The sequence below is a fragment of the Hemiscyllium ocellatum genome, unplaced genomic scaffold (assembly GCF_020745735.1).
Source record: "Hemiscyllium ocellatum isolate sHemOce1 unplaced genomic scaffold, sHemOce1.pat.X.cur. scaffold_2365_pat_ctg1, whole genome shotgun sequence".
Lineage (NCBI taxonomy): Eukaryota > Metazoa > Chordata > Chondrichthyes > Orectolobiformes > Hemiscylliidae > Hemiscyllium > Hemiscyllium ocellatum.
The window spans coordinates 56,580-70,458 of record NW_026868064.1 but is presented as its reverse complement, the minus strand read 5'-3'; the positions used below and the strand labels follow the sequence as shown (position 1 = coordinate 70,458).

At 50.8% G+C, this 13,879-nt stretch overlaps 1 protein-coding gene and 2 long non-coding RNA genes across 3 annotated transcripts; all 3 read right to left on the bottom strand.

The window, feature by feature from the left end:
• Nucleotides 1–725: 725 nt before the first annotated feature.
• Nucleotides 726–6,509, bottom strand: LOC132811739 (uncharacterized). Its single transcript, XM_060822842.1, has 4 exons — nt 6,463–6,509; nt 3,038–3,199; nt 2,850–2,996; nt 726–1,208 (listed from the first exon to the last, which is right to left on the bottom strand). Exons 1-4 carry the CDS (start codon nt 6,507–6,509, stop codon nt 845–847), a joined length of 720 nt encoding a protein of 239 aa, XP_060678825.1. The 3' UTR covers nt 726–844.
• A 95-nt stretch (nt 6,510–6,604) lies between these two features.
• Nucleotides 6,605–8,178, bottom strand: LOC132811740 (uncharacterized). The gene is made up of 3 exons (XR_009643373.1): nt 8,045–8,178; nt 7,713–7,856; nt 6,605–6,756 (listed from the first exon to the last, which is right to left on the bottom strand). It is a non-coding gene; the product is annotated as an uncharacterized LOC132811740 (long non-coding RNA).
• A 3,327-nt stretch (nt 8,179–11,505) lies between these two features.
• LOC132811738 (uncharacterized) lies at nt 11,506–13,461 on the bottom strand. The gene is made up of 3 exons (XR_009643372.1): nt 13,196–13,461; nt 12,112–12,232; nt 11,506–11,607 (listed from the first exon to the last, which is right to left on the bottom strand). It is a non-coding gene; the product is annotated as an uncharacterized LOC132811738 (long non-coding RNA).
• Nucleotides 13,462–13,879: the final 418 nt, after the last annotated feature.

Below are 13,879 nucleotides of genomic sequence, written 5' to 3'. Positions count from 1 at the left end.
TCTCTTGTCGATGTTCCTCATCATTATATCCATCTCAGTCATGACTTCCACCCCCGCCCCCCTCCCCCCCAGCTCTGAGGAAAGTGACCCCAGTCGGTCCAATCTCTCACTCTCCAGCCCAGGTGACCCCCCCTCCCAGGCTAATTAAGGTAAGGGTCCCGTGTCCCTCCTTAACCACTTCGCCCACCTGCCCCACTACCTTACGGGAGCGGGGAACACACCCACCGAGCTCCCTCTCTGACCCTCGGGCACTCCCAGGGTCCTACTGCCCACCATCTACTCCCTTGCCTTGTATCCCCCCCACCCCAGTGCGTCCCCCACATTGATCCCTGTTGAACGTTGCTTTCAATAAAGTTGAGGGGAGGAAGGGGACGTTGACGATGATTGTTAAAGTGGACAGCAGTCTGGGTGTTGCCAATACCCACACTGCCCCCCCATTGTTCTCTGTGTGTATAAACCCCTTATTTACCCCATCACCCTGGTGGGCATGGCGTGACAGAGAGACACCCTCAAACTGGAGTCCCGGAAATCTTCATCTGTATTTGCATTTAAATCATTGACAACGTGCACGTATCTCGGTAATTCGGAACAGCTTCCCATCCAGCGGCCAACTCTGGGTTGCTGTTACTCTGTGACCATCATCGCGTGAACTCTAACCCCATCGCTGTGGCCTGAACTGGACTGCACCTCGTCCTCTCCTGCCAATTCCAAACTCTGGGGCTCTTCACTGGGAGGGGGGCTCTGGAGTTGTCCCGTTCCCTTCTCTTGCCCAGACCCTGTGGATCAGAACCTTCCAAGACATTCCAAGGGCAGTGGAGAACATCTGGGTCCATGATTCCTTATTTTATCCCCTTTGGCTCCCCCTGAGCCGGCCGACTGACCCCCAGCTTGTCAGGTACTTGCAGGGTCCACAGAGGCCTGTCCCTTTCACACTCAGTTGGTTAAGTGTTGACGTCAAGTTAGCATCATTTCCCATCATGCATCCTTCCACACGTCCTGTGCTGACATCACAGCTCGGTTTCGGTCCACTGCTCACGGGAGAAGGAGGAAACACATGTCCCCACGGCAACAGCGGATGATGGGATGGCAATCTATCATAGCGATGCCTGCTGACTCTGTGTCTCAGTATCAGCACTGGGAGCAAGGCGATGAGGACCACCAGGACCACCACCAGGCGATGATAATGGACACTTCTCCACTCAATGGAGCTGTGGGGGAAATAATCCAAAACAGGTCAGTGACTGCATCAAGGATTAGGGAAGGAAGGTGCTGGGGGATATTAAGGGGTGAGGGGTCTGAGGGGGAGAGTGGGATGAGACTGGGGGGGATATTAATGGGTGTGGGGAGTGAGGGGGAGAGTGGGATTAGACTGGGTGGGATATTAAAGGTGTGGGGAGTGAGAGGAGAGTGGGATTAGACTGGGTGGGATATTAAAGGGTGTGGGGAGTGAGGGGGAGAGTGGGATTAGACTGGGTGGGATATTAAAGGGTGTGGGGAGTGAGGGAGAGTGGGATTAGACTGGGTAGGATATTAAAGGGTTGGGGAGTGAGGGGGAGAGTGGGATTAGACTGGGTGGGATATTAAAGGGTGTGGGGAGTGAGGGGGAGAGTGGGATTAGACTGGGTGGGATATTAAAGGTGTGGGGAGTGAGGGGGAGAGTGGGATTAGACTGGGTGGGATATTAAAGGGTGTGGGGAGTGAGGGAGAGTGGGATTAGACTGGGTAGGATATTAAAGGACATTGGTGATTCCTTGTCTGGAATACTGTGTCCCGTTCTGGTCTCCCTGTTATCGGAAGGATATTATTAAACTGGAGAGGGTCCTGACGAGATTCCCGGGATGTTCCGGGTGTGGAAGGTTTGTGTTCGAGAGGAAGGCTGGGTAATCTGGGACTTTCTTCACTGGAGCGAGTGTGTATAAAATACTGACGGGGATGGATAGGATTAGTGGGCGGGGTCTTTCCCCAGGACGGGGGGTTTTGAGACTCGGGGGTGGGGGAGCATTTTGAATGTGAGAGGAGAGAGATTTAAAAAAGGAGGGTAGGGGGCGATGTTTGACCCAGAAGGTGGTTTGTGTGTGTCCTACCCCACACAGGCCCGGTCAGTGACAGGACGGTGATGGGGAGGGGAGGGGGTCCTACCCACACAGGCCCAGTCAGTGACAGGACGGTGATGGGGGGAGGGGAGGGTGTCCTACCCACACAGGCTCGGTCAGTGACAGGACGGTGATGGGGGGGAGGGGAGGGGGTCCTACCCACACAGGCTCGGTCAGTGACAGGACAGTGATGGGGGGAGGGGAGGGGGTCCTACCCACACAGGCTTGGTCAGTGACAGGACAGTGATGGGGAGGGGGTCCTACCCACAGGCTCAGTCAGTGACAGGACAGTGAAGGGGGTGAGGGGAGGTGAGGGGGAGGGGGTCTTGCAGTGCACAGAAAGATCCCACGGCCCTTTCCGGGCCTGAGTGTGTGGAGTGGTGTGGGGACAGTATCTGTGGGAGGGGGTGGTTTGAGACGGGGGGTTTCGGGGAGGGAGGTGACAGTAGAAAATCCGGTCCCATCCCAGAGTCTCACCCAACGCTGTACACCAATGGGGAATGTTGGCATTGTCCCCTCCCCCAACACCCCCCCCACCAGGGGCAGGGACTGGAGTCTGACCCGCTGAGTGCTTGACCCCAGCTGCTGCTTTCATTCCCCAGTGAAAGGGAAATGTTCCTGGGGGACGGACAGGAGGGGGTGATGGGGAGAGGAACGGAGTGGGTGGGAGGAAGGGGGCAGGACCCCTCGAGTCACTGAGTGATAAGGTAGGGGCCCCGTTTGACTGGAATCACCAAGCTGCATGTTTGAAGTTACCGTTCGCTGGGGTTGATGTGCTGGTTCCTGCTGGGATCGATGTGCTGGTTCCTGCTGTGGTCGATGTGCTGGTTCCTGCTGGGATCGATGTACTGGTTCCTGCTAGGATCGATGTACTGGTTACTGCTGGGATCGATGTGCTGGTTCCTGCTGGGATCGATGTGCTGGTTCCTGCTGGATCGATGTACTGGTTCTGCTGGGACGATGTGCTGTTCCTGCTGGGGTCGATGTACTGGTTACTGCTGGGATCGATGTGCTGGTTCCTGCTGGGGTCGATGTGCTGGTTCCTGCTGGGATCGATGTACTGGTTCCTGCTAGGATCGATGTGCTGGTTGCTGCTGGGATCAAACCTAAAACCAGTTCAGACAGACACACAGAGTGGAGAGAATGCTGGGAAATAATTCGGAGGTACACCATAGATATACACAGCACGGAAACAGACCCTTCGGTCCAACCTGTCCATGCCGACCAGATATCCCAACGCAATCTAGTCCCACCTGCCGGCACCCAGCCATATCCCTCCAAACCCTCCCTATTCATATACCCATCCAGATCCCTCCACCACTTCCTCTGGCAGCTCATTCCACACACGTACCACCCTCTGCCTCAAAACGTTGTCCCTTAGGTCCCTTTTATATATTTCCCCTCTCACCCTAAACCTATGCCCTCTAGTTCTGGACTCCCCCACCCCAGGGAAAAGACTTTGTCTATTTATTCTATCCAAGCCCCTCATGATTTTATAAACCTCTATAAGGTCACCCCTCAGCCTCTGAAGCTCCAGGGAAAACAGCCCCAGCCTGTTCAGCCTCTCCCTGTAGCTCAAACCCTCCAACCCTGGCAACATCCTTGTCAATCTTTTCTGAACCATTTCAAGTTTCACAACATCTTTCCGATAGGAAGGAGACCAGAACTGCACGCAATATTCCAACTGTGGCCTAACCAATGTCCTGTACAGCCGCAACATGACCCCCAAACTCCTGTACTCAATACTCTGACCAATAAAGGAAAGTATACCAAATGCCTTCTTCACTATCCTGTCTACCTGCGACTCCACTTCCAAGGAGCTGTGAACCTGCACTCCAAGATCTCTTTGTTCAGCAACACTCCTAAGACCTTACCATTAAGTGAATAAGTCTTAAGATTTGCTTTCCCAAAATGCAGCACCTGACATTTATCTGAATTAAAATCCATCTGCCACTTCTCAGCCCATTGGCCCATCTGGTCAAGATCCTGTTGTAATCTGAGGTAACCCTCTTCGCTGTCCACTACACCTCCAATTTTGGGGACATCTGCAAACTTACTAACTGTACCTCTTATGCTCACATTAAAATCATTTCTGTAAATGACAAAACGTAGAGGACCCGGCACCGATCCTTGTGGCACTCCACTGGTCACACGCCTCCAGTCTGAAAAACAACCCTCCACCACCACCCTCTGTCTTCTACCTTTGAGCCAGTTCTGTATCCAAATGGTTAGTTCTCCCTGTGTTCCATGAGCTCTAACCTTGTTAACCATCTCCCGTGGGGAACCTTGTCGAACGCCTTACTGAAGTCCATATCGATCAGTTACTTCTTCAAAAAACACAATCGAGTTTGTGAGACATGATTTCCCATGCACAAAGCCATGTTGACAATCCCGAATCAGTCCTTGCCTTTCCACGTACATGGACATCCTGTCCCTCAGGATTCCCTCCAACAAACTGCCCAGCACCGAGGTCAGGCTCACTGGTCTATTGTTCCCTGGCTTGTCCTTACCACCCTTCTTAAACAGTGGCACCACGTTACCAACCTCCAGTCTTCTGGCACCTCACCTGTGACTCTCGATGATCCAAATCCCTCAGCACTGAGATCCCTGACAGAGATGGCCAATGGCCTGCTCACTGATCTCAGTTCATTCCAAAACACCAATTGGAAATCTTCATCACCAGATGTTCTCCATGAAGGATGGGACTGGGCAGGATCCAGAAGATGATGCTTCCTGAGAGGTTTGGGAGGAAGGGGGAGGGATTTGGGGATAAGGGGGTGGGGGGGCGGTTGGTGTTGAGATTTCCACTGCACCTGCCTCTACACTCCAGGCTGTGAATGATCTCTCCCCAGGTCACACTGGGTTAGTGGGAGCTACAAGTTGTGGAGACCGCTCTCGTCAGGCAGAGTCAGAGACTGAAGGATTGAGGGAATGGGCTATTCTGGGATGAGTGAGATTCAATAAGTGAGGGGGAGGGGAGACGGGCTGGGGGATTGGAGAGATCAATCCCTTCGGATGGAGAAAGGGGAACCAGTTTCCAGGCAGTGCCCCGGGGATTATGAATGGCCTCTATTTGCAAGTTGGCCTGGAATCTCAAGTCGGAATCTCATCCCCAGCAAAATAAAGCAGCCGTTTGTAAATACAGGAACCATGAGAGCGTTGGATGGTTATAATGACAGCCCAGGATGGGATCACCTTTGTAAGGAGGAGTGTCTGTAAGGGGGACGGCTGTCAATCAGGGAGCCCCACCCCTCTGCTGTATTTTCGAAATGGGATGGAGTTAGAAACTGTGGGGTGAGGAACATCATGACCAGTCCACCATGTGGGCACTTTGGAACTTAATTCATCGGCAGCTTCATTCTGATGCAGAAGTTGAATTTTTCATTGACAAATCAACATTGAGGGATCTGACCATCTGCAATGCTGTCCAGCAGAATGGGTCTCACTCCCTAAGGAGAGAAATTCCTCCCGGATTCCTTCCTGGGATTATTCCCGATTATTGTGACTCCTATTCCCGGAGTCACCACAACGGTTAAAGATATAATGGGAGAACGTAAAGTTCCCAAATGAACCGGCCGTTTAGCCTGAGGTGGGTGGAAGCACAGACCAGGTTTCTGAGCAAGGAATATTCCTGACCTCAGGAAGGAATTGCTCGGGACAGAAGGTCTCGGTTCTGGGGAACTGCTCACCAACAAAGACCAATCAGCTCCTGCTCTGGGTGTGTCTGCTGGGACTGAGCTGGTTTCAACCTGGACTGACCACACACCCCCTCCCCCACAACACACACACACACACACAACACACACACAATGAAACACAGACGACACACACACACACACACACAATGAAACACACACAGACACAGAGAAACACACACTGAAACACACACACAGACACACACACAACGAACACACAGACACACACACACACACGACAAACAAACACAGATGCAATGCATGTAAACACACACAAAACCCCCATCTCTTCCCACTGGCTTGAAGCAGCAGCTTTGTAAACAGCACTCACAATGAGGACCAGGAAAGTTACTTTTCCAAAATGTAGCCAGCCCTTCACACCTTCCCCAGCAGCAACCAGCACACTCCCACCTCCCCCGTCCCCAAATGGTCAGGTGAATGAGGAAGGTTACAGACCTTAATAAAATATCCTCAAGGAGTGTGGGGGATCGGGTCACATGACAGTCTCTCCTGCATCCAGTGAGGAACAGGGAAGGAATGTCCCTCTGTGGAGAGTTGAACTCATCACCACAGGCAGGTGGGGTGGCTAGCTCAATGCATTTAAGGGGAACAGGGACTGAGGGGGAATGGATCAGAGGGATCGGTCGATGGGGCTGAAAGTGAGGGGATCCGACTGAAGCAGCGCGATCCGAGGGGATCTGGTACAGGATCTAGACGCCATTATTGCCTGGGGACTGGGGATCTGAAGATCTGAAGTGGGGACGGTCACTGGGGCTCTCCCACCGAGCCTGTGTCCCCTTTACCTGGATCCACTGTGGTGGTGATCCCTGTGTCTCCATTACACAAAGAGCCTTCACAGCAGGACAGGTCGCTTAGCAACAAACCAAACGGTTCCAAATCCATCCACGCTCCGCACTCATTCGCCGAAGTACATCCTTTAAATACAACATCATCACCAATATCTGACACTGTGGGGCAGAACAGAGAACAGATCACATCGCAACAGAGTGGATCCCTGACAGGAAACTGGATCACTGTCCTGATTGGAGGATCAGTGAGAGCAGGAGGCTGTGATTGGAGGATCGGTGAGAGACAGAGGCTGTGATTGGAGGATCAGTGAGAGAGGGAGGCTGTGATTGGAGGATTGCTGAGCTGGCTGGGGTTGGTGGGTTCCCGGGGAGAGGTACAGCTTTCCCCGCGATCCGAAAGTAGAGTGTTCCGATGAAACCTTTCAGAAGCCGAAATGGCACAAAGTGAAAAATCAGTTCCTTTTCTGGTAAAAGTGAAAATCCTCTTTGGATTTCTTTCGGTGAGTGAAAACAGGTCCTAATGTAGGTCTTTCTGAAAAGGGAGGTGGGGGAAAGTGAACTTTCCAAAAGCAGGGGATACCTGTAGGACGTTACATTCTGAGCAATGTCTGGTTGTGGGCTGTGAGGCTGAGAGCCAGACCAGGGGCCCGAAAACTCCCACCCCCAGATCCCTACCCTCCCGGGGGGTGCTCAGGGGGTGAGAGCTGGATTGGGGAAGGGGCCCAGACTCAGGCACATTCCCTGTCAGTGGCACCCTGTCAGGGGATGATCCTGAGCCAAGTGCTGAGGCTCACAGAGAGTGTAGGCCCAGACCCAGGTGAGATTGGGGCTGTACGATGTTCCCATTCAGCACCAGCCAGTGACCCACCTCTCCCTCTGCATACAGACTGGGGAGTGACAACTGGGTCAAGGAGGGAACCCAGTCTGTTCTGCACCCTGGTGGACAAGAATGGGCTGAATGGCCTCATCCTGTGCTGTGCTATCCCATCATTCCATTCTCCTGAACAATGGCTCCCTTCAACTTCCCAAAGCTGGGAGTGAGTTGGACGTTGACCCTGAAGCTCAGTGACCGAGGTTGGGGAGAGAGCAGTGGAGGATGGAGTGTATCTACGTACACAATATCTGTTCGCCTGTTCCATTCACACAGCGATTCTCCAGACCCACACACTCCACCTTCTGTAGATTGGCCAGGCAGGAGGCCATGGATGGACTGTAGCATCCGAAACATTGCAGTCCGTTCAGGGTGGTGTTGACAGGCTCTGAAATCACAAAGGGAAGAAGAGAAGATGCCTTCTTTTTGATTCAAGGGCAAAACCATCCTCCCCTCAAACAGTCACATCCCCTCCCCCCAACACAACTCCCCAACCCAGACATTCATCACCTCCCACCCCACCCCCGGGGTTTTCATGTGGGTCTGCATCGTGACAGACCTCACTGTGATCCTCACCTGCTACTGTCTGGTTATTACATCGGTCTGAGCCACAGAGACGGCTGCTCCGGGAGATATACACCCTTCCAGTGCTCAACGAAATATTTCCGAAGGGACCCTCACAGCGTTGTTGAATGTGTGTGACAGTCTCAGTCCCATTGTCTACGGTAAACAGGCTGGAGTTAGAACTTCACCACATCATTTGTTTAGCTTCACCCCATGTGCAACAATTTCTATCGGTGTCCCACAGAAAGTATCCTATCCGGATGCATCACAGCTTGGTATGGAGCACAAGGAAGTACAGAGGGATGTGAACACAGCCCAGTCCATCACACAAACCAGCCTTCAACCGTTATCTCCATCTACACTTCCCACTGCCTCGGGAAAGGAACTAACATCATTAAAGAGCCTTCCCAGCCCGGGAATACTCTCTCCCACCCTCTTCCATCAGGCAGAAGATACAAAGGTTTGAAAACACGTACCAACAGATTCAAGAACAGCTTCTTCCCCGCTGTTATCAGACTAATGACCCGACCGTTCATATCTTCGAGTTGACCTTTCGCTGCACCTTCCCTGTGGCTGGAACACTATATTCTACATTCTGTTCCATTACCCTGATGTACTTCTGTAAGGTGTGATTTGTCTGGATATCATACAGAACAATACTTTTCACTGTATCTCGGTGCATGTGACAATAACAAACCCAGTATCAACATGGAGATATTTTCTGAACCTATGATAGCGGATTTTAACTTTCCAAACATAGACTGGGACTGTCATTGCGTTAAAGGTTTAGATGGAGAGGAATTTGTTTAGTGCGTACAAGATAATTTTCTGATTCAGTCTGTGGATGTACCAAGTAGAGAAGGTGCAAAACTTGACCTACTCTTGGAAATAAGGCAGGGCAGGTGACTGAGGTGTCAGTGGGGGAGCACTTTGGGGCCAGCGACCATAATTCTAGTAGATTTAAAATAGTGATGGAAAAGGATAGATCAGATCTAAAAGTTGAAGTTCTAAATTGGAGAAAGGCCAATTTTGACGGTCTAAGGCCAGAACTTTCGAAAGCTGATTGGGGGCAGATGTTCGCAGGTAAAGGGATGGCTGGAAAATGGGAAGCCTTCAGAAATGAGATAACGAGAATCCAGAGAAATTATATTCCTGTCAGGGTGAAAGGAAAGGCTGGTAGGTGTAGGGAATGCTGGATGATTAAAGAAATTGAGGGTTTGTTTGAGAAAAAGGAAGCATATGTAAGGTATAGAGAGAATAGATCGAGTGAATCTTGAGAAGAGTATAAAGGAAGTAGGAGTATACTTAAGTGGGAAGTCAGGAGGGCATAAGGGGACATGAGATAGCTTTGGCAAATAGAATTAAGGAGAATTCAAAGGGTTTTTACAAATACATTAAGGACAAAAGGGAAATGAGGGAGAGAATAGGGCCCCTCAAAGATCAGCAAGGTGGCCTTTGTGTGGAGCCGCAGAAAATGGGGGAGATACTAAATGAATATTTTGCATCAGTATTTACTGTGGAAAAGGATCTGGAAGATATCGACTGTAGGGAAATAGATAGTGACATCATGCAGAATGTCCACATTACAGAGGAGGAAGTGCTGGATGGCTTGACACAGGTAAAGGTGGATAAATCCCCAGGACCTGATCAGGTGTACCCGAGAACTCTGTGGGAAGCTAGGGAAGTGACTGCTGGGCCTCTTACTGAGATATTTGTATCATCGATAGTCACAGGTGAGGTGCCGGAAGACTGGAGGTTGGCAAACGTAGTGCCACTGTTTAAGAAGGGCGGGAAGGACAAGCCAGGGAACTATAGACCAGTGAGCCTGACCTCAGTGGTGAGCAAGTTGTTGGAGGGAATCCTGAGGGACAGGATGTACATGTATGTGGAAAGGCAAGGACTGAATAGGGATAGTCAACATGGCTTTGTGCATGGGAAATCATGTCTCAGAAACGTGATTGGGTTTTTTGAGGAAGTAACAAAGAGGATTTGTGAGGGCAGAGCGGTAGATGTGATCTATAGGGACTTCAGTAAGGCTTTAAAGTTCCCCACGGGAGACTGGTTAACAAGGTTAGATCTCATGGAACACAGGGAGAACTAGCCATTTGGATACAGAACTGGCTCAAAGGTAGAAGACAGAGGGTGGTGGTGGAGGGTTGTTTTTCAGACTGGAGGCCTGTGACCAGTGGAGTGCCACAAGGATCGCTGCTGGGTCCTTTACGTTTGTACATTTACATAAATGATTTGGATGTGAGCATAAGAGGTACAGTTAGTAAGTTTGCAGATGACACCAAAATTGAAGGTGCAGAGAGGGTTACTCAGATTACAACAGGATCTTGACCAAATGGGCCAATGGGCTGAGAAGTGGCGGATGGAATTTTATTCAGTTAAATTCGACGTGCTGTATTTTTGGAAAGGAAATATTAGCAGGACGTATACACTTAATGGAAAAGTCCTAGGGAGTGTTGCTGAACAAAGAGACCTTGGAGTGCAGATTCATAGCTCCTTGAAAGTGGAGTCGCAGGTAGATAGGATAGTGAAGAAGGTGTTTGGTATGCTTTCCTTTATTGGTCAGAGTATTGAGTACAGGAATTGGGAGGTCATGTTGCAGCTGTATAGGACATTGGTTAGGCCACTGTTGGAATATTGCGTGCAGTTCTGGTCTCCTTCCTATCGGAAAGATGTTGTGAAACTTTAAATGGTTCAGAAAAGATTTACAAGGACGTTGCCAGGGTTGGAGGGTTTGAGCTACAGGGAGAGGCTGAATAGGTTGGGGCTGTTTTCCCTGGAGTGTCAGAGGCTGAGGGGTGACCTTATAGAGGTTTATAAAATTATGAGGGGCATGACTAGGATAAATAGACAAAGTCTTTTCCCTGGGACAGGGTAGTGCAGAACTAGAGGGCATAGGTTTAGGGTGAGAGGGGGAATATAAAAAAGAGACCTAAGGGGCAACTTTTTCACGCAGAGGGTGGTACGTGTATGGAATGAGCTGCCAGAGGATGTGGTGGAGGCTGGTACAATTGTAACATTTAAGAGGCATTTGGATGGGTATATGAATAGGGAGGGTTTGGAGGGATACGGGCTGGGTGCTGGCAGGTGGGACTGGATTGCGTTGGGATATCTGGACGGGTTGGACCAAAGGGTCAGTTTCCATGCTGCACATCTATAACTCTGTGTTTTGGAGAATATGACCCGACACCGCTTGAGGGGCAGGTGTTTGTGGGGGGACATTGCCACCGTTCCTGTGTCAGTGCTGAGGTGGACACCCCACTGCATCATGGGAGCAGGTCAATCCCCACTCCCAGTCCCTACAAACACCGACAATGGGCCTGACCCTGAGGAAGAGGGAAGACACGTCTGCACTCAGGCAAAGGGGGAAAGAAACTTCCCTTCACTCCATCTGGGCCCTTTCCCTCCAATCTGGGAAGAGTCGGCTTTCAACAGAAAGGCAGGATTACCGATGATGATGTGGTATGACACAGTCTGGCAGTTGGTGATGCCAATCCGGCAAGTGGTCTCTCTCAGTGAGCAGGAACCCGAGGAGGCTGAACACATGAAACATTGAAGAGATCGTCCTGGAAAGGGAGAGATTGTAGAGAATTCAGTGAGACTCGGAGTTTCAGTTTGAGGGGAATTTTCACTCAAGGGCCATTACTGTACTGTGCTTTCAGATTACACCCCCTCATTCCGATCATAACCTCAAACACTTCACTCACACTGCGAGGGATATTAAAGGGTGTGGCGAGTGAGGGGGAGAGTGGGATTAGACTGTGTGGGATATTACAGGGTGTGGGGAGTGTGGGAATAGACTGGTTGGGATATTAAAGGGTGTAAGGAGTGAGGGGGAGAGTGGAATTAGACTGAGTGGGTTGTTAAAAGGTTTAGGGAGTGAGGTGTTGTGTGGGATTATGTGGGATGAGCTAGATTTGGGAATATGTTGGGATTGGACGGGTTGGGTCTGTTCCTGTGCTGTCTGACTGTTACTCAGCACCTTGAGGGGCAATCCCAGAGAGTGGGACATCAATGATAGCGTCAGGAACCCCCAACCCGATCAGTGACACAAACAGATCATTCCTTACCTGCTGTGATCCCAGCACAGAGCAGGACAATGCTGAAGAACCCCTTCATGTTTTCCCCTGCAGAGCCGGTGTGTCTGGGATGATGGGGAGCTGCTGTCTGTGTTCACAAACTGCTCTCTTTCTGTCCCGGAATCAGGAAACACCATTAGAGATGTTGAAACGAGCCCTCTGCCAGCAGCCACACAGTACAGGCTTCACCCCACCCCGTTCCCCTCCCACAGTCTGTGCCGTGTCGGCTCAGGGACAGACAGTGTACCTCATGCTTTAGAAACTCCGTGACCATTCCTGCCTGACCACAAGGGAAAGGATCGACAGCTCATGGACTCCCTGTGACCCTGCTGCAGCTTTCCCAGGAACAGGGTGGGAATGTGCCTTACAAATACCTCAGGGGCTGGGGGTGATCACCGTGTACAGGGCACGGGGCTGACCCACTCACACAGCACCAGGGACATGGTTCACCACAGAAGGAGGCCATTCGGCCTTCCCTGCCTGTACCAGCCCGTTACACCCAGTGCCATTACCTCGTGCCAACCTCCTGCTTTCTCCCCACAGCCTTGCACGTTGTTTTATGTTCAATCCCCCCTCACCATCCAATGGCCCTCTTCCATCGTACCCACCTCCCTGTCACACAAACCCTCCAGTCCCGGTAACATCCCTTAAATGTTTACTGAACCCTTTCAAGTTTAACGACATCCTTCCTCCAGCAGGGAGACCAGAATTACACACAATATTTTAAAAGTGGCCTAACCAATGTCCTGTACAGCTACAACCTGACCTCCCAACTCCTGTACTCAATGCACTGCCCAATAAAGGACAGCATACCAAACACCTTCTTCACTATCCTCTCTACCTGTGACTCCACTTTCAAGGAGCTATGAAGGTGCCCTCCAAGGTGCCCTTGCTCAGGAGCACTCCCAGGGTCCTCCCATTAAGTCTCCAAGCCCTGCCCTGGTTTGCCTTTCCAAAATGCAGCCCCTCACTTTGATCTGAATTAAACTCCATCCACCGCTCCTCAGCCCTTGAGACTGCAGCTGGCTTCCTCCTCAGCAGGAACGGCTCTGTTCCTTGTTACCTTTGGCCTTACCTGGCAGTTGGAACACACAGTTTTCCTGCGATGAACTCCTTCAATTCTCCAGCAGGGCAACCCTTGTCTTCTGGAGTGAGAAAGCACCCACTTTCTCAAGCAGGTGTCCAAGCAGTTTGGAGAATGTGATCTGAACTCCCTCCAGTCCAAGAGCTGGCTAAGTGCTTTCAGTCTCTGCTCAACAGCACGTCTTTGTTGTTTAACAGGTTATTCCGTACGGGGTAATTGATGTTGATTTCCCTGTGTTGATTTGCTTGTTTCAGGAACATGCAAAAAATGTTTGTTAGCTGAAGTTTATAACAACACAGACCACACCCTTGTTCCTTACGACCTTATGTTGTGAAGTTTTGTAGAGTCAGGGACCCACAGAATCATACAACAGGGAAACAGACCCTTCGGTCCAACCCGTCCATACCGACCAGATATCCGAAACTGACCTAGTTCCATTTGTCAACACTTGGCTCATATTCATCAAAACAATTCCTTTTCACCTACCCATCCAGATGCCTTTTTAATGTTGTAATTGTACCAACCTCCACCACTTCCTCTGGCAGCTCGTTCCACACACGTACCACCCTCTGTGTGAAAAAGGTGCCCCTTAGGTCTCTTTTATATCTTTCCCCTCTCACCCTGAACCTATGCCCCTCTAGTTCTGGGCTCCCCCACCCCAGGGAAAAAGACTTT

What these genes read in the sequence shown, in the direction of transcription:
- LOC132811739 (XM_060822842.1), bottom strand. Translation starts at nt 6,509, where the DNA reads ATGGCGTCTAGATCCTGTACCAGATCCCCTCGGATCGCGCTGCTTCA. An exon ending in CCTCGGATCGCGCTGCTTCA is followed by an intron (nt 3,200 to 6,462) that starts GTCGGATCCCCT and finishes AACTGGTTTTAG; the next exon opens with GTTTGATCCCAGCAGCAACC. An exon ending in CACATCAACCCCAGCGAACG is followed by an intron (nt 1,209 to 2,849) that starts GTAACTTCAAAC and finishes TTTCCCCCACAG; the next exon opens with CTCCATTGAGTGGAGAAGTG.